The 24208-nt window shown below is 45.4% G+C and overlaps 1 protein-coding gene across 2 annotated transcripts in view; it reads left to right on the top strand.

Moving 5' to 3' along the window:
• MCC (MCC regulator of WNT signaling pathway) overlaps positions 1–24208 on the top strand; it is a gene marked incomplete at both ends in the record, with an annotated part of 445755 nt that overhangs the window by 348376 nt on the left and 73171 nt on the right. For both annotated transcript variants that reach the window (XM_079702132.1, XM_079702131.1), the window contains one exon: positions 9825–9967. In XM_079702132.1, coding sequence (XP_079558258.1) covers positions 9825–9967 — 143 coding nt within the window. The remainder of the gene's footprint in view (positions 1–9824; positions 9968–24208) is intronic.

The raw sequence follows: 24208 nt of genomic DNA, 5'->3' as shown, positions 1-24208 counted from the left end.
TGCTTTGTACTCTGCCTGTTTGTATAGGCCTCAATTAAAACAGTTTTAGAGGCAGCTTCTTTAAACTCTCCCTCTGGAAGTCCTGGGTTAGAAGAAACTTTGGATGCATTTTGTTCCAACTCTGAGAGTTACAGTAATGATGGGGCTACTTGATGAGAGTACTGCTGGGCCTCTGTTTCAGGGCAAAGTTGTGGAAAATTTTGCACTGAATTGGAGCCACACAATACATCTCATATTCCAATTTAGAACCTCAAGTCTTTTAAATTGTATCCTGGTCTTCAGAGTGATTGTAGGTTAGAAGAGCAGAAAAGGATTTTCAGCCCAAAGAAATGATTATAGCAGACTTTAAGGAGGCTGACAGAGTACACTGGCAAATTTGTAATTTCCATTAAAACATGCTGCACTTTTAAACACTTGAGAAGGTGAAGACAAATGGACTCAGTGAGTTGTGAAAAAAATGCATCACGCATCACCTAGAAAACTCAATTTCAGGATGTTTAAATTGAATATAATGGCCAAACTGCTTCATGTTAAAATACAGTGAGCTTCTTTTTTTTTTTTAAACATCTTTATTGGAGTATAATTGCTTTACAATGGTGTGTTAATTTCTGCTTTATAACAAAGTGAATCAGTTATACATATACATATGTCCCCATATCTCTTCCCTCTTGCGTCTCCCTCCCTCCCTCCCACCCTCCCTATCCCACCCCTCTAGGTGGTCACCACCAAGCTGATCTCCCTGTGCTATGCGGCTGCTTCCCACTAGCTATCTATTTTATGTTTGGTAGTGTATATATGTCCATGCCACTCTCTCGCTTTATCTACAGTGAGCTTCTTGAGCATAAACATTTATCGGTACCTTTTATTTAAAGGAAGATTGCATCTGTACAGATGTCACATTAAATTCTGCCAGTTTTCATTATGTAAATGCGCTAGCCCCTCCTCGAGGTGGGGACTCCCTGCAAGGCTGGAAGACTAGCAGACATGTGGGCCAGTAAGGCAAGGCTCTTCTTGTCCTCTGAGCTCTAGCAGCCAAGGTATCTCCCAGCCTCCATCACTCCAGGAAATTGGTTTGCTCTCAGGTCCTGAGATGCGATAATAGACCCAGTGCAGGAGGAGCCAGATGCCTTGGACGAACTCTAACTGCCCTGGCATATCCAGGCTATAGAGAATTGTCATGCTAATCAGGTACATTCCTGGCACCTTATAGACTTTCTTGTCACTTCAATCAGGGCCTGAGTTAAGAATTTATTGGAAAAGCTGAAAAATCATCAATAAGGGAGTGGTTTATGATATATCTACATTTAAGCCATACTGAATTACATAAGAAAAAGATATGACAGTCTCATAGTTTAAATTTTTTTTCTCAGGTCACAATCAGAGAACCAGGAACCTTCTCTGTTCTAGAAGACTCTCCCATCTTTTATAGCCACAGGGCTACTGTAGTCAAGAATCAGACACTGCAGGTTGCTGAATTTTAACATAAGTTGAACTCAAAGCCACATCAGATCTCTTAGGTTAAAGGTTAAGCACTGATAGGAAAAGATGAAATGGTGAGAATTTAAATGGACACATTTGGGTAGATTCAAATGAATCAAAATGCCTAGAGCCTGCAAACGCCACTGAATTTCCCCTACTGCAGAAGCAGTCCCACTCCCAGTCTGATAAAGTTAGTCCTACCTTGCTTGGAGACTCTGTAGCAATCCGATCCCAGGTAGAGGGTACCAGATACATTATACCTCACCGTTACTCCATTCCTCTTTATCTTTAGGCCTAAAAGTAGCCAAATTCAATCATGCCCCAGGGGGGATAAGTAGAAGATACAGTTAAAATATGTAAGAGATTTATAAGATTTTATTCATTTATATTCACAGAAACTTGAGAAGAATATGTATAGGATTAGGGCCTAAGTGTTCTAGACCAGGGAGGGAGGAATATAGTGTTAGATTGATGATGAATTTACTGATAAAACTGTTCCTATCAGACATTCTGGATTTAGTGTGTTAGCTCCAGCAGTTTGATTAAATGAAAACTAGAGTCATTGGAGGATTACATTAAATAATGTTGAACTGCCAGAACTTCCCTAGTATAACATAGGAGTCCGGAGGCCGTGGGAGTCGGGAATGTTGGGTGGGAGTTGACGTCATTAAAATGGGGTCTTTTATGCCACTTCACTACTGGAGTCAGTGTGGGCTTGGCTCTTGTACTGGTCCACAGGGCTGCAGTAGGAATCAAAACGATTCGACCCGTAGAGATTTTTGATAATGGCTAATTGATCACGGAGTCTCCAGGATGACTAGACTGTATAATTTCTTGCTTTTTTATGTATATATGCCATTTCCTTTTTATTCTCTTACTTTCTCCTGTTATATAAGGTGAGTTGGTATTGGTGAAGCTTAGCATTTAATAGTTAGACTACGTGATACCTGGGTGAATTTGTCATTAAACTAGAAGAGGAAGGCTCACCTAACAATGGATATAATTACCGATGGGACTTTGGGTCTCCCATTTTGATGAGAAGGTGAGTACATTTACATTTGAACGAGGGATAGTTACAGAAGCTTGATGTCATTGCTATTGCAATTTGGAAATTTAAGAATGTGTGAGAGGATGTGTATGGTTGTCAAGTAGCCAAAGACAGTAGTATGGATGGATGTTGTAGACAGTACTGTAGACAGCATGAAGGATGTTGTCTGGCACCTGGTACCATTCCCACCCCTTCTCTCTACTCTCTCCCAAATCAAAGAAGATTGACCCTGGGGACTGCTTCCCAAACTCCCTTAACAGCTGGGCTCTAGGATACAGTTTTGGTTCTGCCAGTGAGATCCATTCACCTGGATCTGGAAGGCTGAAAGGAGGTGGGAGCCATTGTCCCTCAGGCCATAATGGTGGCAGCTGACATACAGGCTTTGGTGAACATGAGGTCCTGCATTGACTGGCCTGACCTTGGAGCTGTGGGCAGGTGTGAAGGCAGCAGCAATTTCCTCATCCTGGAGGGGACCACAGCTCTGATGGCAAATCTCACAGCCCCGGGTGGCCTCCACCCACCTTTCTCTTCTCCAGTCCTTCCTTCCGATGGTTTTGTAAGCACAAAACTACCTAAATTAAATCCTACTTGAAACACCCAGAAGAGTTTGTTTTCCTAACTGAACCCTGCCTAATGTGTCCTAAATCGCATCTGCTTGGAATAAACACTGAACAGTTTGTATTTATGGCCTTCTAAAAAAATTTTATTCATGAATATTTTAAACAAATTGGATCATATAGCGCACACTGTTTTGCAATATGTGCTTTTTCACTTAACTGTATGTTGTGGCTTTTTTTTAACGCTCATCTGACTTGGGGGGATTATATAATGGGATGGGTAAAACGGAAAAATACGTCAGTAGCTCACTTTGGATCTGGGAGAGGAAAAAAGATGTCTAAGCAAATTAAACATGAGATCTTTTGTTTCCCAAGGAGATTATTTTCTTTTCCCAAAAGCTGCTCTCATAACATCAACCTTTCACTGCCAACTCTCATGAGTGGTTCATGATTTCTACTTCATTTCCCATTTGCTAGTTAGCCCACAGCTGTCTGGCTTCTGACCCCAACAGTTTGCCAAAGCTCCCTCTGCTATGTACTGAATTGTGCCCCCCACCTCCAGTTCACATGGTGAACCCCTCGATATGACAGTGTTTGGAGATGGGGCCCTTTGGGAGGTCATTCGGTTTAGTCGAGGTCATGAGGATGGGGACTATATGATAGGATTAGTGAGTGTCCTTATAAAAAGAGACGACAGAGAGCTCGCTTGCTCTCCAGCTCTCTCCCTGCCATGTGAGGACGCAGTGAGAAGGCAACCATCTGTAAGCCAGGAGGAGAGCCCTTACCAGAAACCAGCCATGCTGGCACCTTGATTTTGGACTGCCGACCAAAGTCTAAAACTATGAGAAAATAAATTCCTGTTGTTTATGCTTGTCTGTGGTACTTTGTTACAGCAGCATAAGCTAAGACACTTTTTTGAAAATCACCAATGATTTTTTTTTTTTTTTTTTGTGGTACACGGACCTCTCACTGTTGTGGCCTCTCCCGCTGCAGAGCACAGGCTCCGGACGTGCAGGCTCAGTGGCCATGGCTCATGGGCCCAGCCGCTCCGCGGCATGTGGGATCCTCCCGGACCGGGGCACGAACCCATGTCCCCTGCGTCGGCAGGCGGACTCTCAACCACTGCGCCACCAGGGAAGCCCACCAATGATTTCTTAACCGAAAAATCCGGTGACCTTTTTCTTGTTTCTGGCCCTTTTTTGCAGCATTTAACCCTAAATCCTCCTTCCCAACTGGTGTACTCTTCTCAAACCTGCATGACCCTTTATGTCCTAGATCTTCTCCTCTGTCCCTAAGATCCATCTTCAGCCTTGGCTCTTACCCTGGGCTCTCCCCCATGCCTTTCACCAGGATGGCTGCAGCCCTAAAGCACTGACCTCTCCTATTTGTGTCACATTGACATTGGCACTTGACCTTTCTGCTTCTTTGTCTGCAAAATGCTCCTCATTTAGTGACTGAGATAGTATCCAAAGCCTCCTTGTACTCCAACATAATCCATTCGCTAAAATCTCATGCCGATGCTATGCGCCCGACCTTTCTCCTGATCTTCAGGCCCACACTTGGGCCTGTGTGGTACATCTGTCTAACCATCTTCATGTTGCTGCATCTCAAACAGTGTAAGCAAAACCTCTTTCTTTCCCAGTAAAACATGTCGTTCTGATGTAACTTCTGGCCTAAAGAGTAGAATATAATGAAACAAAAAATAAAACCCAAGAAGATAAGGTAGCTTTCTCTCTCTGTCTGTCTTCCTATGTGGTACATATTCCAACCTTGTTCACTATTTGAAGTTTTTGAATATGAATCTTATATCAGACCTTGTTAAAACTGGTCTTCATTGATGACAAGGATGGATTATTATATACATAGGAGAGCATTTCAGAGTCCCATTTGTTCAGTTATTCACCATAAGATTCTTAGATGAGTCTGAACTTCCTCTGTACTATATGGAAAAATAAAAAGAGGTATTTACTCATCACTTATGTCCTGCTATAGATCCTCTAAGAGAACTGAAAGGAATACTTTTCCTCCTTGTATCTAAAAAAATCTTTGTTCTTTCAAAGAATGATGACCGGGCTTCCCTGGTGGCGCAGTGGTTGAGAGTCCGCCTGCCGATGCAGGGGACACGGGTTCGTGCCCCGGTCCGGGAGGATCCCACATGCCGCGGAGCGGCTGGACCCGTGAGCCATGGCCGCTGAGCCTGCGCGTCCGGAGCTTGTGCTCTGCAACGGGAGAGGCCACGACAGTGAGAGGCCCGTGTACTGCAAAAAAAAAAAAAAAAAAAAGAATGATGACCATTTCAGGGCAAGTCGGCCTTTAATTGCAAGAGAGACAGAATGTGTTTCAGAAGACAGACCACACACTCAGGTAGACTGGGCTAGCTGGACATAGTTGACTGGCAGTTACCAAGGCAGGCAGATGTTCTTCTGGGTCTCATTCACCAGTCACTCCAATCCAGTGACAAGGCATGAATGTGCACCCCAAAATAAAACAGGTATAGAGACTGCTACTGAAGTTAATATTTTTATTAACTGCTGCTGATTCCATAGTACTTCAGCTCAAGGTCTGGAAAGCATGATAAGAATTATACTTTCATTGACTTTTTCCTTTTCTAATTAGATCATTTCACCCCTAGCTAATAATGAGAAAGAATCTTTAAAAAAAAAGAAATCTTTTCTTTAGGCCATCATATTATTGTTTTGTTGGTACTAGGTTTAGGAATTAGGCTGTGCTGCTAACTGGTTGTATAGTCTTAGCTAAGTTGCTTAGGCTCTGGAAGCTTCAGTGGTCTTATCTGTAAAACAAAGGTATTGATCCTGTCTTAGGTGATCACCAAGATCCCTTCCAGTCTGCCAGTCTGTGACTTGTCTGCCTCTGCTAGTTACGTAGGTGTGTGTACAATCTAATCCCTGCCCCCTTAGGAGCGTTTTTGGGTTTTTTTTGTTGTTAAGCTAGTAGCGAGCATTAATCATTGCAACTCTAAGCAACGTGGAAGCACTTCACAGATGCTTCAAAGTAAATGAAATAATGTGCATTTAGAATCCTGTGAGATGATCCCTTATGTTCCAAAGAAAAACACCTGAGAACTTTGTAATTCCATAATTAGGAAACTGCCACAGTAGCATACAATTAGCAACATTTATCAGTTTATCAGAGCTTCTGTTTCTTTGACTTAAATTGATCACTTCTTGGACCTTTTCATATTTTCTTCCTTTTCATCACCAGCATTAGCAGTTAGTGTTCTTGGGGGAGGCATTTTTTTCCCCAAAGAAATAAGATGTCACTTACCAAAAGTTACCATATACACCATGGAAGGAAGCAAACAATAAAGTCACTTTGAGATGCCAGTGCTGTGTCATTTGCTAGACACCCTGACCAGCTAGGTGATGCCCTGCTGCACAGAGCAGCCTTAAAAACACACCTCAAATTCTTGCCTTTGTAAAACTGCCATGGACCAGCAGGGTGTTTCTGACTTCTTGTTCCATTTCTCTGGATGGACCAATGCTTCTGAATAAAACAGTAGAGAGAGAACCCCCAGCATCAGTCTTCTGCAAGTGCTGCAGTCCCAGATTGACTGTCAACTTACAAAGGGCCCGGAGACCATTGGCTTTTGTCACTTTCCAGTCGCAGATTCCAATCTCCTTTCAGGAACGATGCCAATAAGGATGTTCAGGAGATGACAAAGATATGCAACTCCAAGATTTTTTACCAAGTCAGCTGGAGAAACAGGGTTGCACAAACTTTCTCATGTTAGGTTCAGTTTAACCTTTTAATGCCTCATTTTTGGGACACAGAAATGCACGCGATCTTCTCACAAGGTTGCTTTCTACCTCTAACTACTGTTTACGTCGTTTGCTTGTGTTGTTTTGCACTGTAACCTTCATTATGGTGACCATAAGGGGGAACCTGAACCATGCATGGTATGTGCTCACCTCAGCCTCTCCCTGTGAGGTCAAAAACACAGACCATCTGCACTTCCCTGCTGCTTAGTTTATCTGTCTCCATGAAAGTTCTCAGCAGTACTTACTCCTTCCTCTGAATTCCTCGATTTCACACATTGTTTTCCTTTATTTCTGCCATCTAACCCTGATTATTTGCCTCCTTCAATACAATCATTTCTCCTTCTGATCAAAATTGCCCACTCAGCAAGTGGCCTGAGTGCTCCTCCAGCCTCATGGTTCCATCCTGCACCCCATTTTGGTTTCAGCTATCCCGAACCTCTATCCCAAGCTCCACATGTCCAAGTTCACGTTCACGGGCCCCTCTGAGTCTCTGCGTGTGCCCTTGCACCCTCGTGACCTATCTAAAACCTGCTTGCCTTTAGACTCACCTTCAGTGCTGCTCCATCCAGGAAGTCTTCCCTGGTCACTGCACACCTGCAGCCCCAGATGCTCCTCCTGTGTCTGCCCGGAGCATCCTTCTTAGGTTAGAATTTGTTGTGAACATATTTGACTCCCAGAAGACAGCATCTGTTTGGTTTTTGCCATCCTATCCTTGTTTTGGTGCTCAATCAAATACCTTGAATGAGGACCCTTAGTTTGCATTGCATGACACTGAAAGCCTTCTGTCGAAGGTGACATTTCTAGTGTGGTATCATTCTTCAGTCTGTGCTCTGACCTCAGTAAGGAATGTTTCCCTCAACAGCTTCCTTCTCCCACCCCTTCCCTATTCACTCCTTTATAAAATCCATCCTAATAAAATAATGTTTACAAAGCAGGAGATTTGGCAGGCACTATGTGTTTTGGGACCTGCCAAGCCAAGAGGGTTGAAGGTGGCTATGAAAGATTTTTCAAATGCCATTTATACCAGAGATACAGCGGCAGCATTTATCTGGCTTTTTTGGCTGGAAAACAGTCTCAGCCAAGCTGAAGCTGATTACATTGGCCATGCAACAAAGATAATTTATTCATCATACACAAAATCTCCCCTTAACTAAAATCAGGGTTTTAACTGCTGATTGAAAGGAGAGTTGATGTATCAGGGCACAATTACCCTCTAGACCAAACAGGTGATTCTTAAGAGTACTTTTTCATTGTTTTCTTTCCTAAACCTAATTATTGTTGACTTTGCAGATGTCTAATAATTAACTTATTCATAGAACGTTAACCTATATTTTTTGCCTTCACCACCCCCATTCTGATTCATATTTTGACTGTCTGGGGGTTTTATATCTGTTTAAAGTCTTCCCAGATTTCTGTGTGGCTCTTATTAGAAATACTTTATAAAGCAGGGGCTCAGCTGAATTCCTTCCCTGAGAGGATGTTAATTTCTTGAGAGAACCAAGAACTCTGGAGAGTTCTTCCCATTTCTCTAATATAGATGTGTCTCTCCAGCTTCAAACGGCAGTTGCCTCTTCCCCAAGTTCCACTGAACACCACTCACCATCTTGGTCCACCCAAAACTGTGGACCTTCTGCCCACCCCACCCCTGGTCGTCAGCAACTTGAAGTGAATGCCAGGTTGAGAGAATTTCTTCTCTTCCTTCCTTTCTTCACAGACACCCTCCCCCTGGGGCTGAGCAGACACACCTGTGGACTTTCCAACCTCAGAGTTAAATCCCTTGACAATTTTCTTTTCTGGCTTACTTGCAAAATAAATGCTTCAAAGAGGGCTAATTTTTGCTCTCTCCATTTCTGTATCCAGTGTGTGTGTGGTGTTTGTGGTGGTGTGGGGAGAAGGTCTGCGTGTGCTTTGAAATAGATATTCCAATTTTGAGTTTTCTTAGCTTGCCCATAGCTAATTCAGAGACCAGAGGTGGTGAGGGCTCCATGAGAGGCTGAGAAGGCGGTGGGGTGTGCTTGTGCAGATGAAACATGGTTGCATTTCAATGTTGTCTTCCTGCTAGCAAACGCAAATTGGAGGAAATAGACCATTGTGTGGTATTCTCTCACTCACTGATTCTATTCTTCTCCTCACCCCATCCTCCTTTCCTATCCCCTAACTCCATTTACTTCCTTTAGAGAAACTATGTGTGATATTTCTCAGGCATGCTGACCCATATACTTCTCGGAGCATTGGTTTTGATCTGCACAGATGAGGTGCTGGTTTTCTAGTCGCTGCAGCCTCAATACTCCTTATGTCCTCTTCCCAGAAGGAAACCCACCAGTAGGACCCTGCTGGTGATGGTCTGAGCCACTCCTACTCACCAGACTTTTGTGGGTTTTTTGGGGTTTTTTTTGCGGTATGTGGGCCTCTCACTGTTGTGGCCTCTCCCATTGCGGAGCACAGGCTCCAGACGTGCAGGCTCAGCGGCCATGGCTCACGGGCACAGCCGCTCCGCGGCATGTGGGATCTTCCCAGACCGGGGCACAAACCCGTGTCCCCTGCATCGGCAGGCAGACTCTCAACCACTGCGCCACCATCACCAGACTTTTGATGCTTCTGCTCACCGTGGCCTCAGTGCTAGTAGTCTCAGTTCTTTTTCACCTCGGAATTTGAGGGGGTGAAGAAATCTAATTTCTTGAGGAAATCTTTGAAAGGGAAAAGTTTCTGGTAGACTGATAGATGAATCTTGTTTGGTGTATAGGTATGGATGTTGACACAGAAGCAAACTTTCAATTTCAAACGCTGACCGTAGATGTGCCCATCTATTTGGTCTGAGAGGAATCCTGATCCATGTGGCCTGGAGAGGAGACCTGTCTGTTTTCTTTCTGAGTGTCTTTATCTTGTCCTTAAAAGACATATTCTCTAGGGATTTGTCATACGTCTCTGTCAGTGGAGGCTGACTTCCTTTTTTTTTCTCAGGGAGGAGGATGAGTACTCGGAACTGCGATCAGAACTCAGCCAGAGTCAGCACGAGGTCAATGAGGACTCTCGCAGTGTGGACCAAGACCAGACCTCTGTCTCCATCCCTGAAAACCAGTCCACCATGGTCACTGCGGACATGGGTGAGTCTGCCTGCCTACCACAAAGCCGGAGTTCGGTTTCTGGATTGTAATAGGAACTTTAGAAACATAAGGCAGCCTGAATTAAAATTTAATTAGTCAAGGAGCTTATTGAGTAGATGAAGGCACATCCATTTCAGGTCTTTACATACTCCTTTGTTGGTCAAAATGGAACCAAAGAGCTGAATTCCCTTTCTGCCTTGTGATTCAAATATACGTCACCTTTTGCCTGAAAATTCTGGAAGTAGGGAACCAGTTAAAAAGGCTGTAGCAGTGTTCCAAGTTACAGTAAAATCTGAGCTGAGATGGCAGGAATGGAAAGGATGGAGTAAGTAGCGACATATCACAGTGGAAGAACCAATAGGTTTCAGCAACTTTGGGGTAAGGAGGAATCCAAAATGACTAACATGTTCATCCTGAATGACTAAGAGAATGATTATGTTCCTTAGTAAGGAAGCTTGGTTGAGAAATGAGTTGGGAAACAGATCTATTATGTCTGAGGTTGTAGAGAAATGTCCATGTGGAAATACCTGGCACAGTGTGTTGGTATGGTGTGTTTTAAGCTACAGGTTGTGGCCCATTAATGGGTCTTGAAATTATGTAAAAAAATAAAATATTTTTAAAATGAAATCAAATAGGAAAAAAACAGCATGACAGTATTGTTTCACGAAACGTATTTGTTGGATGTTTATATGTTGTAAGTTGCCAAGTGAAATGTTCCAACTATGGGTTGCAGTCAAAAGGTTGCAAAACCTCTGGTCTACTTGGAGATGCTTAACTAGATCTCTGGAGAGATTGGGGTTGAGGATAAAGGCTTTGAAGTTATAAGGTAAGGAGATCCCTATGGTTGAAAGGGTGTGGAGTCAAAATGGGGAGAGGCACTATATCTTAGGAGATGTTCATGCACAGGGCAGAGATGGGAAAAGAGTGAGGACAAGGAAGAGAAAGTATACTACGACTTATAATAGAACTCAAAATTTCGTTGGGGAGAGAGACTTTAATCAAGTATTAAACACTTATGTTTAATTATCAACCTATATACGTGCTATAACACCAAGAACATAGTACCATGACAGTGTATCAAAGGGATTCAGTTTAGGATTTCCAGGATAGCTTCCTCTAGGAAGTAACATTTGAGCTGAGATCTGGAGGATAAGTAGGAATTGAGTACATAAAAGAGGAAACGGCATTCAGGGGAGAAGGGAGAGATGTATTCAAGGCCGTGAGAAAAGATCATCCTGTGTGGAGGGCACAGAGATGTGAGGTGGAGGCTTGGAGCGGTAGGCAGGAGTCAGATGGTGCAAGATCTTATATACCATGTTGGAGAGTCTGACCTTTATTCAAAGACCCACAAGAAACCACTGAATGATTTTGATAGTTGGGGGTCGGGGGAATGAAATGATCAAATTTGCATTTTGAATCAGTTACTCTGTGGTGAAGAGAAAGAATCAGTGGATCAAGAGTGAATGGGGGGGCTTCCCTGGTGGCGCAGTGGTTGAGAGTCCACCTGCCGATGCAGGGGACGGGGGTTCGTGCCCCGGTCCGGGAAGATCCCACATGCCGCGGAGCGGCTAGGCCCGTGGCCCGTGGCCGCTGATCCTGCGCATCCAGAGCCTGTGCTCCACAACGGGAGAGGCCACAACAGTGAGAGGCCCACGTACCGCAAAAAAAAAAATAAATAAAAAATAAAAAAGAGTGAATGGGGGAGGCCAGCTAGGAAACCACTGCAAAAGTCTAGGCGGGCAAAATTGTTGCTAGGATTAGGGTGGTGGCAGTTGAGGTGTGGAAAAGCAGATGAGTGTAGAAAGTCGGCAAGATCTGCTAAAGGATCAGTAACAGGGTGAAGGAGGAAGTAGGCATGTGGGGATCTACCATAAGTGTCTCGTTTGCACAGTGGATAGACAGTAGGGCCAATCACCAATATGAAAGCAGGGAAGAAGGACCAGGTGGTTTTGCTCTGAATTGTATTTTGTTTTGCTTGGGGGAGGGTGGAGTAGGGTAGAGATCTTGTGTTTTGTTTGGGCATAAGTTTCAGGCATCTGGAGGTATCTGGGTGGATATGTTGGGAAGGCAGTAGGTATAAATAAGCCAATAAAGGTCTGGCTAAAGAAAGCAGTTGGGAGACATCAGGCTGTTTGCAGATAGTTACTGAAGCAATGGAATTCGATGTGAAGAGTGAGAACTGCAGAGACCTGGAGACCAAGCCTAGGGGGCCACCCGCTGAAGAGGAGACTCAGCAGCAGCTCACGGCAGGGATGCACCTCTCAGCTTTTCAGTCTCAGTTTAAATGCATCTCCTCCAAAAGCATCTTGTGAGCACCAGTTTGTGCAAGTCCCTGTGCTGACTCTTGCTGCCCCATTGGTTTCCTTCTTACATCACATTGAATTTTTTTTTTCTTTTTTTCTGTACGTGGGCCTCTCACTGTTGTGGCCTCTCCCGTTGCGGAGCACAGGCTCCGGACGCGCAGGCTCAGTGGCCATGGCTTACGGGCCTAGCCGCTCCGCGGCATGTGGGATCTTCCCGGACCGGGGCACGAACCCATGTCCCCTGCATCGGCAGGCGGACTCTCAACCACTGCGCCACCAGGGAAGCCCCAACAAAATTTCTTAATCAAATAAGCTGCGGGAATGGAGGGCAAACCCCAATCAAGTGGGCAGGGCGCCTTCACTGCGGGGCATCTCAGGGTTCCAGCTGTGAGGGACCATCTGTAGCCCGGGCACCCCATACAGGAGCCATTGTCTGCTTGTCTGTACTGTGAGCTGGCTTTGTTTTCCCAAATTGTTTATTTTCATCTTTTCCTTCAGTAAAAATACATGTTCATTGTAACTGTTGGTAGTATCATTCCTGACAAGACTGGGCTCCTGTGGGGGAAGGGACCCTCTCTGCCTGATGCCTGTGTATGTCCTCTGTCCACAGTAGAGACCTTCATTCATGTATGCAGCAGCTCACTGGGAGCTGTGCTGGAGACTGGGCACGTGAGACTCAGAACCTGCCATCAGATCATTCTGCTCCCACGCTCAAATCCCTCACTTCCAGAGTGACATCCCCGCTCCTTACCCTGGCCTGTAGGGCCCCCAGAACCTGGGCATCCCCACCTCAGGCCTCATCCTCCCCAATTCTCCCTTTCTTTTTTTTTTTTTTTGTTAAATTAATTAATTAATTATTTTTGGCTGCTTTGGGTTGCCACGCGTGGCTTTCTCGTTGCAGTGCGTGGGCTTCTCATTGCAGTGGTTTCTCTTGTTGTGGAGCACAGGCTCTAGGCGCATGGGCTCAGTAGTTGTGGCTCGCAGGTACTAGAGCGCAGGCTCAGTAGCTGTGGCGCACGGGCTTAGTTGCTCCGTGGCATGTGGGATCTTCCCGGACCAGGGCTCGAACCTGCATCCCCTACATTGACAGGCGGATTCTTAACCACTGCGCCACCAGGGAAGTCCCTCCCCAACTCTCCTTGTTTTCTTCCCAGCTCTGGCCACATCGGCTTCCTTGCTGTCCCTCAGACCTGACCAGCATCTCTGGCCTCAGGGTTTCTGCATCCACACATGCCTCTCTGATGCATGTCAGTCAGCTGTCCTCTCATCACAGGCCTTCCCCAGCCCCCTGGTAGAGTCCTGGCACTGTCACTCACTCTCACACTGCAGGCACTCCCTTCCCATCCCTGCTTCATTTTTCTTCACAGCACTTAGCACTACCCGATGATACCTCGTGTTTGCATTTATTTCCTTATATATGTATCACCAGTCTTTATTAGTCTCTTGCACTAGAATGCAGGTTCCATGCAGGCAGGGACTTCGGCTCTCCTGTTTACCGAAGTAACAGTGCCCGCTCGTCGGAGGCTCCCAGATATGTGAGTAACAGTGAACACCATCTTGGAGCTCACGGTTCTTTGGAGGATGCAAAGGAAACGGAATGACTGGCAGTGGGACCACAAAAGGAGGTGGACAGGGGCCCCTAGCAACACCCTCAAGTGGGAGCATCAGAAGACGTGGCCAGAAGTCACATCTAAGCAGAAAGCTGTGGGATAAGTGGGAACGATGCAAGCAAAGAGCAGGGGGCAGGAGGAGAGTGCTGTGGGCACGGCCGGTACCTGCCAGGTCCCCGTGGAGGGCAGGCACCGGGACAGCAAGGAGGAGGACCTGTCTAAGGCCCCAGCTGAGCCCCGCCCCCGCGTGTTCATTGGAACTGGTTGGCTGCGTCTTCCTACTCCTGTGCCATTTTCCAATTAAATTGCTTCAGTAGGGAAAAAGGCTACCATTTATAAACACCATCATAGGAAATCATTAAAAAGCAGCCATTTCATTATGCCTGCTATATTTGCAAACTTGCATTAGCAACCCAGAGGTTTTCTTGAGCTGGGTTTTATATACAGAGTTTGCTGCAGTATATTTGCCGATCTTCACTTAAGAAAACAGGAGTATTCCCTTCATCAGAATGCACTTTTCTTTTGTTTTCAAACCCCACTCATCACAGCCTGGCTGCCCCCTCGATAAGCTGGCTCCAGGGCGCGGTCCTCAGAGCCTGGAGGAGTAAACCAGCAATTTAGAAAGGGTTTTGACTTACCTAAGCAGTCATATACAGCAGAAAGGTCCCGGTGGTATCACACTGCATCTTAAAATAAATTGCATTACCTCTGTTCAAACCTGGTCACATAATCGTTTGTAAAGTAAAGGTAATTAAGTAGACAAAGATAAGGTAGGAATTATGAGTTGGGGTTTCTATTTCGTAATTTGGCCAAGAGTTCTAGTTCAGAGGGAGGCTGCATATCATAACTAACATGCTTTGTTCCCTTACTTTGTGTTGAACATTTACATGCATCCTCATGTTCAATCCTCAGCCTTGAAGGAGGCCTTGTAAATCTCCTCATCTGTAAAACTGGGATGACAGAGTTCAGAGAGGGCAAGTCATTTGTCCAAGACCGCACAGCTAAGCAGCTGTCTTTGTTGTTGCTGCCCGTGTTTCTATAGATGGCTTTGCTTTTACACACCCTTGCTTAAATGGTGAAGCATGCTTATGGATGGTGTGCTCCGCTTACTGCCCTCCTTTGTGGTCTCTAGTACTGGTGGCAGAATTTAGGGAGCAGCTGTCTGATTACAGCACCTGGCTTTACTAGCAGAGTATTTGCTGTTCACGGAGATCTTGCAGATCTCCATCTTAGAAACAACACCCTTAGACCAAACCATTCTGGGAGTTGCAGTAGAGCCCAGCACAGATGTGTGAGATGGGCTCAGCGTTGCGTCATGCTTGTGAGCGTTTGTGGGGTGCACTCCCTCTAGCAGGCTGTCTTCCCAACTCGGTTCATGGAACAGCAAAGCTTGTCTGGAGCAATTGGCTGTAAACCAAACAAAATCCCTGATCTGATGGACCTTTGCACAGGCTGTGATGGATTCTGCTTCTGTGTTTTGAGATCTTTTCTGGTTTTAGGTGAGAAATTCTTATTTTTATGGAATTTAACGATGCTGAACTATTAAACCCTTAGCGAGGACAGGAAGCATATGATACCATGTTTGCTGGTGTGATCATTTAGATAGAGATTTCCTCCTTGTGCGTAGTTTTTGGAGGACAACCAAGGAAGAATTTACACATGAAACCTGGCTATTTGGCATGACTGTGACTATGAAATATGTTTAATGTTGAAGCCAGATTTTCCTGGCTTAATGGTCCATGAGGCTTAAAGGCTTCAGGAGAAATCTTCCAAAGTGTCGAGCAGCCCCTCGCAGTGGGGACAAAGCGGGGTCAGGGCAGGGAAAGCAGTCCCGCCTTCTCTAAAAATGATTTCTGCAGAGTGGGAGAGAAGTGTTTACAAAGGCAAGGCAGCCTGTCCAGAGGAAACTGGATTTTTGTTAGGAATGAGGCACTAAGTAGGCAGTTATATTCCAGCAGAGAATTTTTAGAGGAGAATCAGATCATTGGTAACCTGATTCTGAAACTTTGAGAAACCAGTCCCCAGGTTGGAAAAGTTAGACAGGACTGAAACTAGTACCCTGACATGACGATGGAACAGCCCAAGCCCTGTGTTGCTTTTGTTTTTCTTCTCCTTACTTTAACTGGGCAGCTTAATTTATCCCAAGAGGTTCATGATGTTGGTCATCCCTGAGAACCAAGCCCAGGGAAGGCTTAGAAGTTTCGAACATTGACTCACGGGGGGCTCTCTAAGGAGCCTGTGTGCTTCCTCCCGGGGATCTGAGCCTGGTCAAACGAGGCCTGTCTGTGAATGTTAGCAGGGCCGAGTGGCCAAGGAGGCCACCTAATATCATTCCAGAACTTTCCTTACAGAGTAACCAAGCTTGAGAGCAGGAGAGATTATGGCTCCACTTCACTTTGTGGTACTTTGAAATATTTCCCTCAAACTCTACTATTCAGTAATTTTTCAGTGCCCAAAAGAGACTTAGAGTTTTAGATATGGAAAGGCATCGATCCACCACGTTTGCTCAGAATGAGCTCCCATGATTGTCAGGTTCATGAACGCCTTTCCTAAGATAAGCAGCCTTTATTTTCTAAGCAGACCATGTCTTCTCAGGTTGGATTGTTTTTTGGGTTGTTTGGAACTCATGACATCTTTTTCCTTAAAACCAGTGTCATAGAGGAGTGTTAGCTGCCCAGACCAGCCCTGGAAGCCTATTTCGTCTATAATGGTAATAAAGTACAGACCTCACTAGTGTTACTGCAGCCCCACCCATCGCTGTGGACATTGTTTTTGTGAGAAGAGGTTCTGCAGACCACATTGGCATGCCACAAGCACATTTTCCAAGTTGATGATACTTGGTCAGTGAGCAGTCTAATAAAACTTGATACTTTTGGGCTTCCCTTGTGGCGCAGTGGTTGAGAGTCTGCCTGCCGATGCAGGGGACACGGGTTCGTGCCCCAGTCCGGGAAGATCCCACATGCTGCGCGGAGCGGCTGGGCCCGTGAGCCATGGCTGCTGAGCCTGTGCGTCCGGAGCCTGTGCTCTGCTACGGGAGAGGCCACAGCAGTGAGAGGCCCATGTACCGCAAAAAAAAAAAAAAAAAACTTGATACTTTTAAAAATTAGCGTAGAAAAAGTCTTTCATTACCTTTACACGTTCAACTCATGCGGTCTTTGTCGAGTACTACTCCGTGCCCCGTGTTGTGAGCGTCTAGGAGCACAAGGATGGATGAACAGAGTCCCTGCTCCCCAGAGCCAGACTTCGTAGGGTCCATGTGTCAGGTAATAAGTAATTATGGGGAATGCGATGCCTCAAAGAAAGAAGTAAATACGAGACTATAGGTAATCAGGGAAGGCTTACTGGAAGAGCAGATTTTAAGGCAAAGCTTTAAAAAGAACCATTATGAAAAGAGAATGAGGAGCTTCCAAACTAGGCAGACACATAACCATTAACTGTGAAGTGAATGCTGAGCCCCAGGAGTAAGTACGTTTGAAGTTGGGACCATATTTTGGAGCAGATTCATTCTGGTAAATGCACGTTGCTTGGAATCAAAGGACCAGGGGAATATTTCTAACATCTAGCCTATTTAGGCATATTTTTATTTGGGTTAGGGTTCTGACAGGGGGTTCAACAAAAGTAGAGTCAGCCTTTAACACCGTATTCAAAATGAACCGACTCTGGTATGGCTTATTGTGTACAGCACTGGGGATAGGTCTAATTGATCCTGAGAGGAAAGAGGAAGACCAGCTTTGCCCACTAGTATGTGTTTAACCAAGAAAGCATGCTGGTGAGGCGTCATTTCCATAGCCATGAATGTCCTCTGGCTTCCTTTCCAGATTTCCCAGGTGCTTGGGTCTTCCTTTAGACAGCAACATAAAAACCTAAGGCTCTGGGTTCTCCTTAGAAAAGTAGAACCTGAGCTGTCTTTTCTCCAGCTGCTATCAGAAGTCTAACTGGGGCAAGTTGCGTTTGGAAAAGATGGCCCACCCGGGCAGGTGCTGCAGACTCTGACAGCGGTGGGCAGCAGATGGGGTGAGGAAAGCAGGCAGAACAGTGGAGCACCATGGCCAGACGAGTCCAAAGGGGCAGCTGCTGGCCACTCTGCCCATTGCTGTCATGGGAAGAGCTGGGCCCGGTATTTCCTGACCTTCTAATTTTACAGGAATAGCTGTAAATTCTAATAATTTTTAAATGCTGGCAATTAATTCAAAAATGTTTTTTAAAAAAGGCTGCACCAGGGCTTCCCTGGTGGCGCAGTGGTTGAGGGTCCGCCTGCCGATGCAGGGGACACGGGTTCGTGCCCCGGTCTGGGAGGATCCCACATGCCGCGGAGCGGTTGGGCCCGTGAGCCATGGCCGTTGAGCCTGCGCGTCCGGAGCCTGTGCTCTGCAGCGGGAGAGGCCACAGCAGTGAGAGGCCCACGTACAGCAAAAAAAAAAAAAAAAAAAAAAGGCTGCACCAGTTATGAAACCCTGCCATCCAAACAAAACACATCTTTGGCTGCAGGGGGCTAGTTTGCATCCTCTGGTTGAAGGGAGATGTCCCTTCCATTTATTCTTTTTTATCCTCTGTTTCATCTCTACAGCAAATTAGACAGCTAGAAGGCAGAGTGCCAAGATTGTGTGAGCTTAGCCTTGCCCAGAATTCCCTTTACGTTGTACTTGAATGGTCTACAGCTTAAATTTAATTGAAAGTTAGTATCAGAAGAAACCATATGAAATCTGCATATGTGGGAAATGGTGGCTGAAAAGACTCGCAATCACATCGCTTCACACCACATATGAAGTCCCAGGTACCTAAACTCTTTTTAGCATCGAATTGTTAAAAACACATTGCGTCCCTTGTGCAACTGGAATGCTTCCCCCTTTCTGACAGGAGAGCATTCATTTCTGCCCTGGCTGCCAGGGAGCACGGCACTAAGTAGAAGAGTCAGCCCTAGCAGCTGTGTTCACCTCCATTTGCTTCCTCAGCCTTTCCCTGGTCCCAGTCATTGTGTTTTTCCCTTATTCGTGGTTGCTTGCTATGTGCTACCTCAAATTCATTTTTATAAAGATATAACCTCTGGTAGAGGAATGAGTAGTTGCTGCAAAGGACTATGACATCCTGTTTGTCCCATGGACACGGAACCAAGCCATTAGCTTTACTTTACAAAGCACAGCATAGCCTGAGGTGCCACAGCAGGTCTGCCTCGTGTGACCCTTCACACCGGAGTTCCACATCAAGTGTGCAGTGCAGTGGCACTACGTACATTCACAGAGGTGTGCAACCATCACCAATATCCATTTTCAGAATTTTCTTATCCTCCCAAACAGGAATTCTGTATTCATTAAACAATATTGCCCCATTTGCCCAACTACTGTAACCTCTCTTCTCTCTTTTTTTGTATTTTTTTGTATTTTTTTTTTTTTTGGTTATGTTGGGTCTTTGTTGCTGTATGGAGGCTTTCTCTAGTTGCGGTGAGCAGGGGCTACTCTTCGTTGCAGTGCGCAGGCGTCTCATTGTGGTGGCTTCTCTTGTTGTGGAGCACGGGCTCTAGGCATGTGGGCTTCAGTAGTTGTGGCACGTGGGCTCAGTAGTGGTTCGCAAGCTCTGGAGTGCAGGCTTAGTAGTTGTGGTGACGTGGGTTTAGCTGCTCCGCGGCATGTGGGATCTTCCTGGACCAGGGATCGAACCCATGTCCCCTGCATTGGCAGGCAGATTCTTAACCACTGAGCCACCAGGGAAGTCCCTCTTCTACTTTCTATGAATTTGCCTATTCCAGGTACCTAATATAAATGGAATCATATAATATTTGTCCTTTTGTAGCTGACTTATTTCACTTAGCCTAATGTTTTCAAGGGTCATCCATGTTGTAGCAGTGTCAGCATTCTGTCCCTTTTTAAGGCGGAATAATATTCTGTCATGCGTTTATACCACATTTTGCTTATCCATTCATCTGTCAACAGATACTTGGATTATTTCCATCTTTTGAATATTGTGAATAATGCTGCTGTGAACATTGGCATACAAGCATCTGTTTGAGTCTATGCTTTCAGTTTTTTGGAGTATGTACCTAGGAGTGGAACCGCTGGGTCATATGGTAATTCTATGTTTAACTTTTTCAGGAACCACCAAACTGTTTTCTACAGTGGCTGCACCACTTTACATTCCCACCAACAATGTGAAAGGGTTACAGTTTCTCCATATTCTTGTCATCACTTGTTCTTTTCTCTTGTTGTTGTTGTTGTTTTTGATAACTACCATCCTCTCCATAGTGTCAGTCTTGCCTTTAATCCATGCTGACAGTATCTTCCTTTTCGGGAGTCTGTGAACATTTAATGTAGTTAATGATTGATTGATTGTGGGTCTTTCAGTTTCCTATTTGTTTTCTGTTTGCCCCTTCTGAATTTTTGTTCTTCTGTCCATCCTGTCTTCCTTCTTTTGGGTTAACCGCATAGTTTTTAGAATTTTATTCTATTTATTGGCTTCTGGCTATGCCTCTTCATCGTTATTTTCTAGTGATTGTTCTAAGACTTACATCATACATCATTAATTTTTCCGAGCCCACTCACAGTTAATATTCCTCTTTTAATTCTGATATATGTCCTCTGTTGCCTCTCCTGGGAAACAACGGCTATGAGTAGGTACCCTCACAGGCTTGGCTGAGCTGGCCTGTTCTTGTCCACACAGCAGTACTTGTTTTGGGTTGGAGCAGTGTGGTGAAGATAGCCCTGGACACAGAAGGCCAACACTGTAGTTCGAGCCCTGCCCACCCCCCACCCCCGCATTGTGCAGCCGTGGGTGAGTAACTGGGTGTCTTCGAGTCTCAGATTCCTCCTCTGTGGAGCGAGGCTTACCACCTTCCTGCTGGGGTGGAACTTGATGATGTATGTGAAAGCCCTTTCTGAAGTGTCAAGAGTGCTGATCAAACCAAAGTCACTGTGATCATCACCTAAATGAGGAGCCTTTTTTTTTTTCATTGTAGTAAAAGACGCATTACATAAAATTTACCATCTTAACCATTTTTAAGTGTACCGGTCCGTACTGTTAGTTATATTCACATTGTTGTGCAACAGATCTCCAGAACTTTTTTTATCTTGCAAAACTGAAATTGTACCCATCAAACAATACCTGCCCCGTCCCCCTCCTTCCAGCCCCTGGTAACCACCATCCTACTTTCTGTCCCCTATGCATTTGACTACTTTAGATAGCTCATATAAGTGGAATCATACAGTATTTGTCTCTTAGTAACTGCCTTATTTCACCTAGCTCTTAATAGCCTTAAGGTTCATCCATGTTGTAGCATGTGTCAGAATTTCCTCCCTTTTTAAGGCTGAATAATATTCTGATGTATGTATATACCACACTTGGTTTATCCATTCATTCGCCGATGGACACTTGGGTTATTTCCATCTTTTGGCTATTATGGACATGATATACAAGGATCTGTCTCAGGGCCTACTTTCCATTCTTTTGGGTATGTACCCAGCAGTGGAATTGTTGGATCACATGGTAGTTCTATTTTTAATTTTTGAGAAACTGCCATACTGTTTTCCAAAGCAGTTGCACCATTTTACTGTTCCCACCAACAGTGCACAAGGACCCCAATTTCTCCACTTCCTCACCAATGCCTGTTATTTTCTGTTGTTGTTGATATAGTAGCCATCCTAATGGGCCTGAGATGATATTTCATTGTGGTTTATAAATGAGGCACTTTCTGTTTGTTCTGGAGCTCTTGGTCCCTGGTCTGAGCTTATCTTGTTCCTCTGGTCCCGTAACTTAAACTTCGGGTCTTTTATAAAGACTCCAACTACCTTGGCCTTCAGTGTTGAAGCTCCAGTGCCTGGCAGGGCCCATACCGTGCAGGGCATTGGAGGCCAAGGGAAGGAACTGAGGATTTATTCAAAGTCTATATTTAGAAGAATATGCCACCAACTGAAAGATAAGGCCACCCTGTATTGAGTAGCGTTGATGGTGGGGTGAGTGGTGGTGAGTGATTGGTGCTATGCGACAGCACCAACAGGGGACCCAGAATATCTGCTTCTGCCAGCCTGGCCACCCTGTCCTACTGTGAGGCCCCAAACTGGGAACACTGACAAAAGACAGCCAAGGGTCACCTGATTACTGGTGGGGCTTATGTAAAACCAGTGGGTAATAGGCAAGAGTGTGTGGGGTTCATCATCCAGCCTGTGTGATACACATTGGGCTTCCTGAGACCAAGAAAAGCATTTATAGCCCTCCTAGGTATGAATAGAATATGCTCCTGAGCTGTTTGCAGTCTGCATGTTAATTTAAATGCCTTCTTCCATCTTCCTATTTATTTATTTATTTATTTATTTGGTTGCACCAGGTCTTATTTGCAGCTCATGGGTTCCTTAGTCACAGCACGTGGGCTCCTTAGTTGTGTCATGCGAACTCTTAGTTGCGGCACGCATGTGGGATCTAGTTTCCTGACCAGGGATCAAACCCGGGCCCCCTGCATTGGGAGTGCGGAGTCTTATGCACTGCGCCACCAGGGAAGTCCTCCATCTTCCTGATGCTCCGTCCTATACTTGCATCATGCTCTCTGTGGTTACTTTCCCCAGGATAGTGGGAGAGAGGACTGTGGCTCTTGCCACGTACATCTGTGAGCCTCTCAGAGTTGAAAGTCTCATGCTCATCTCTGTACCTTGCTTCTAGCCTGAGGCCAGGGCTCAGCAACTGATTAAAGAATGAGAAAGAAAGACTGATCAGGTCCCTACACTTGCCTCCCATTGCTTGTAGCCCAACATCCTCAGGACACAACCTGGTGGCACCTCTCCAGTCCTGCTGTGAAGACCCCTCAGCAGACACGTCCAGGGTGATCATTGCATCAGGTGGGGCCGTGCTAGGGAAATCCTTATGAATGGCTGAATAGAGACATCTTCCTTCCTCATCCCACTCAGGAATAATGCAAATAATTCAGGGGTGTGTGTTAACTTCAGCTCAGGGTACCAGGAAACCCTGCACCTCAAGGTAAATGATCCTTTGGAGAAACTTCTCCATTTGTTACCCTGGAATTAAGTGTGCTCCGGAGATAGTTTCATCAGCGTGTGTGGGAACTAAGGAGTGCTGCGCCTGGCTCTGGATGTCCTTGTCTTGAGTTGGTGATGGGTACCTGCCGTCCATCTCCAGAGGGCTTCGGCAGTGGGGATTGTCCTCCTGTTGTCAGCAGTTCAGGGCATGGTCCATACTGAGGACGAAAAGCATAAGGTAGATGTAAAACATGCTGCTTTTGACAGTCTATTTCTAGTCTTGCTGACTCTTAAATATATAATGATGTGGTATTTATATTTGGTCATTTAAAAATAACTCTTGATTGCCTATCCTGTGTTGGAGATGAAATGAGGAGGAAGGTCAAAGTCCCTTCTTTCTTGAAGCTTACACTTCAGTAGAGGAGAGATGACAGACACATAGGTCAGAGCAGATAGTGATAATTGCCATGGAGAAGATAGGATAATAGGACAGGGACTAAGGGGGAAGAGATGGAACCCCATGCTTTAGACAGAGAAGAGCTTGGTGAGGAGGTGGCATTTGAGCTAAGAGCTGAATGTAGGAGGAGATTTGGGTAGAATTCAGTCTCAGCAGAGGGAACAACAAAGGAAAAGGAAGCCCTGGGGCAGATGAGAGGTTGGCATCTTCCAAGGATGGAGAGAAGGCAGGAGCGTGAACACAGCATAGTGATGTGGGGGAAGGTGGACAGATGAGGCAAGGACCAGAGAAGCCAGTGGTTCCCACCCCGACTACACATTAGGGTTATCTGAGGAGCCTAAAAAATTTTTCCAGTGCCAAAGCTCCACCCATAGAGATTGTGATTTAATTGGCCTGGGTGGGGCCTGGACATTGGTGTTTTGCACAAGCTCCCCAGGAAGTTCCATGGTACAGCCTGGGTTGAAACATCAACAGGGCTGATCGTGCAGAGCCTTAGAGACTCTGGTAAGGAGTTTAGACTTTAGTTGAATGACAGTGGGAAGCCATATAACGGTTTGGGCCAGCGGAGTAACATGATCCAGCTTATGTCCTTAAGAGACTCACTTTGGCTACAGTGCTGGGGACTGGAGGTGGGAGGTTGTTCAGGTGGTTCAGTTAAGAAATGATGGTGGCTGGGACCAAGGCTGGTGTCAGTGGAGGTGGTAAGAAGAGGTCAGTTTGGGGATATGTTTTGGAGGTTGCAGTCAAAAAATGGATTGGATTTAGGGTGTGAAACAAAAGGAAATCAAGGTTGCCAGAGTAACTGGGAGGATGGTAGTGCTGTTCACAGAGCTGGGAGAGATGGGGAAAACAGGTTGGAGAGGAGGGGGAATCATTGTGTTCATTGGTTGCAGTGAAAGCGTCACACTTCTCTTCTG

This window comes from Hyperoodon ampullatus (assembly GCF_949752795.1).
Source record: "Hyperoodon ampullatus genome assembly, chromosome: 4".
NCBI classification, from domain to species: domain Eukaryota; kingdom Metazoa; phylum Chordata; class Mammalia; order Artiodactyla; family Ziphiidae; genus Hyperoodon; species Hyperoodon ampullatus.
The sequence above is the reverse complement of the archived record's forward strand: the minus strand, read 5'-3'. Positions and strand labels throughout refer to the sequence as shown.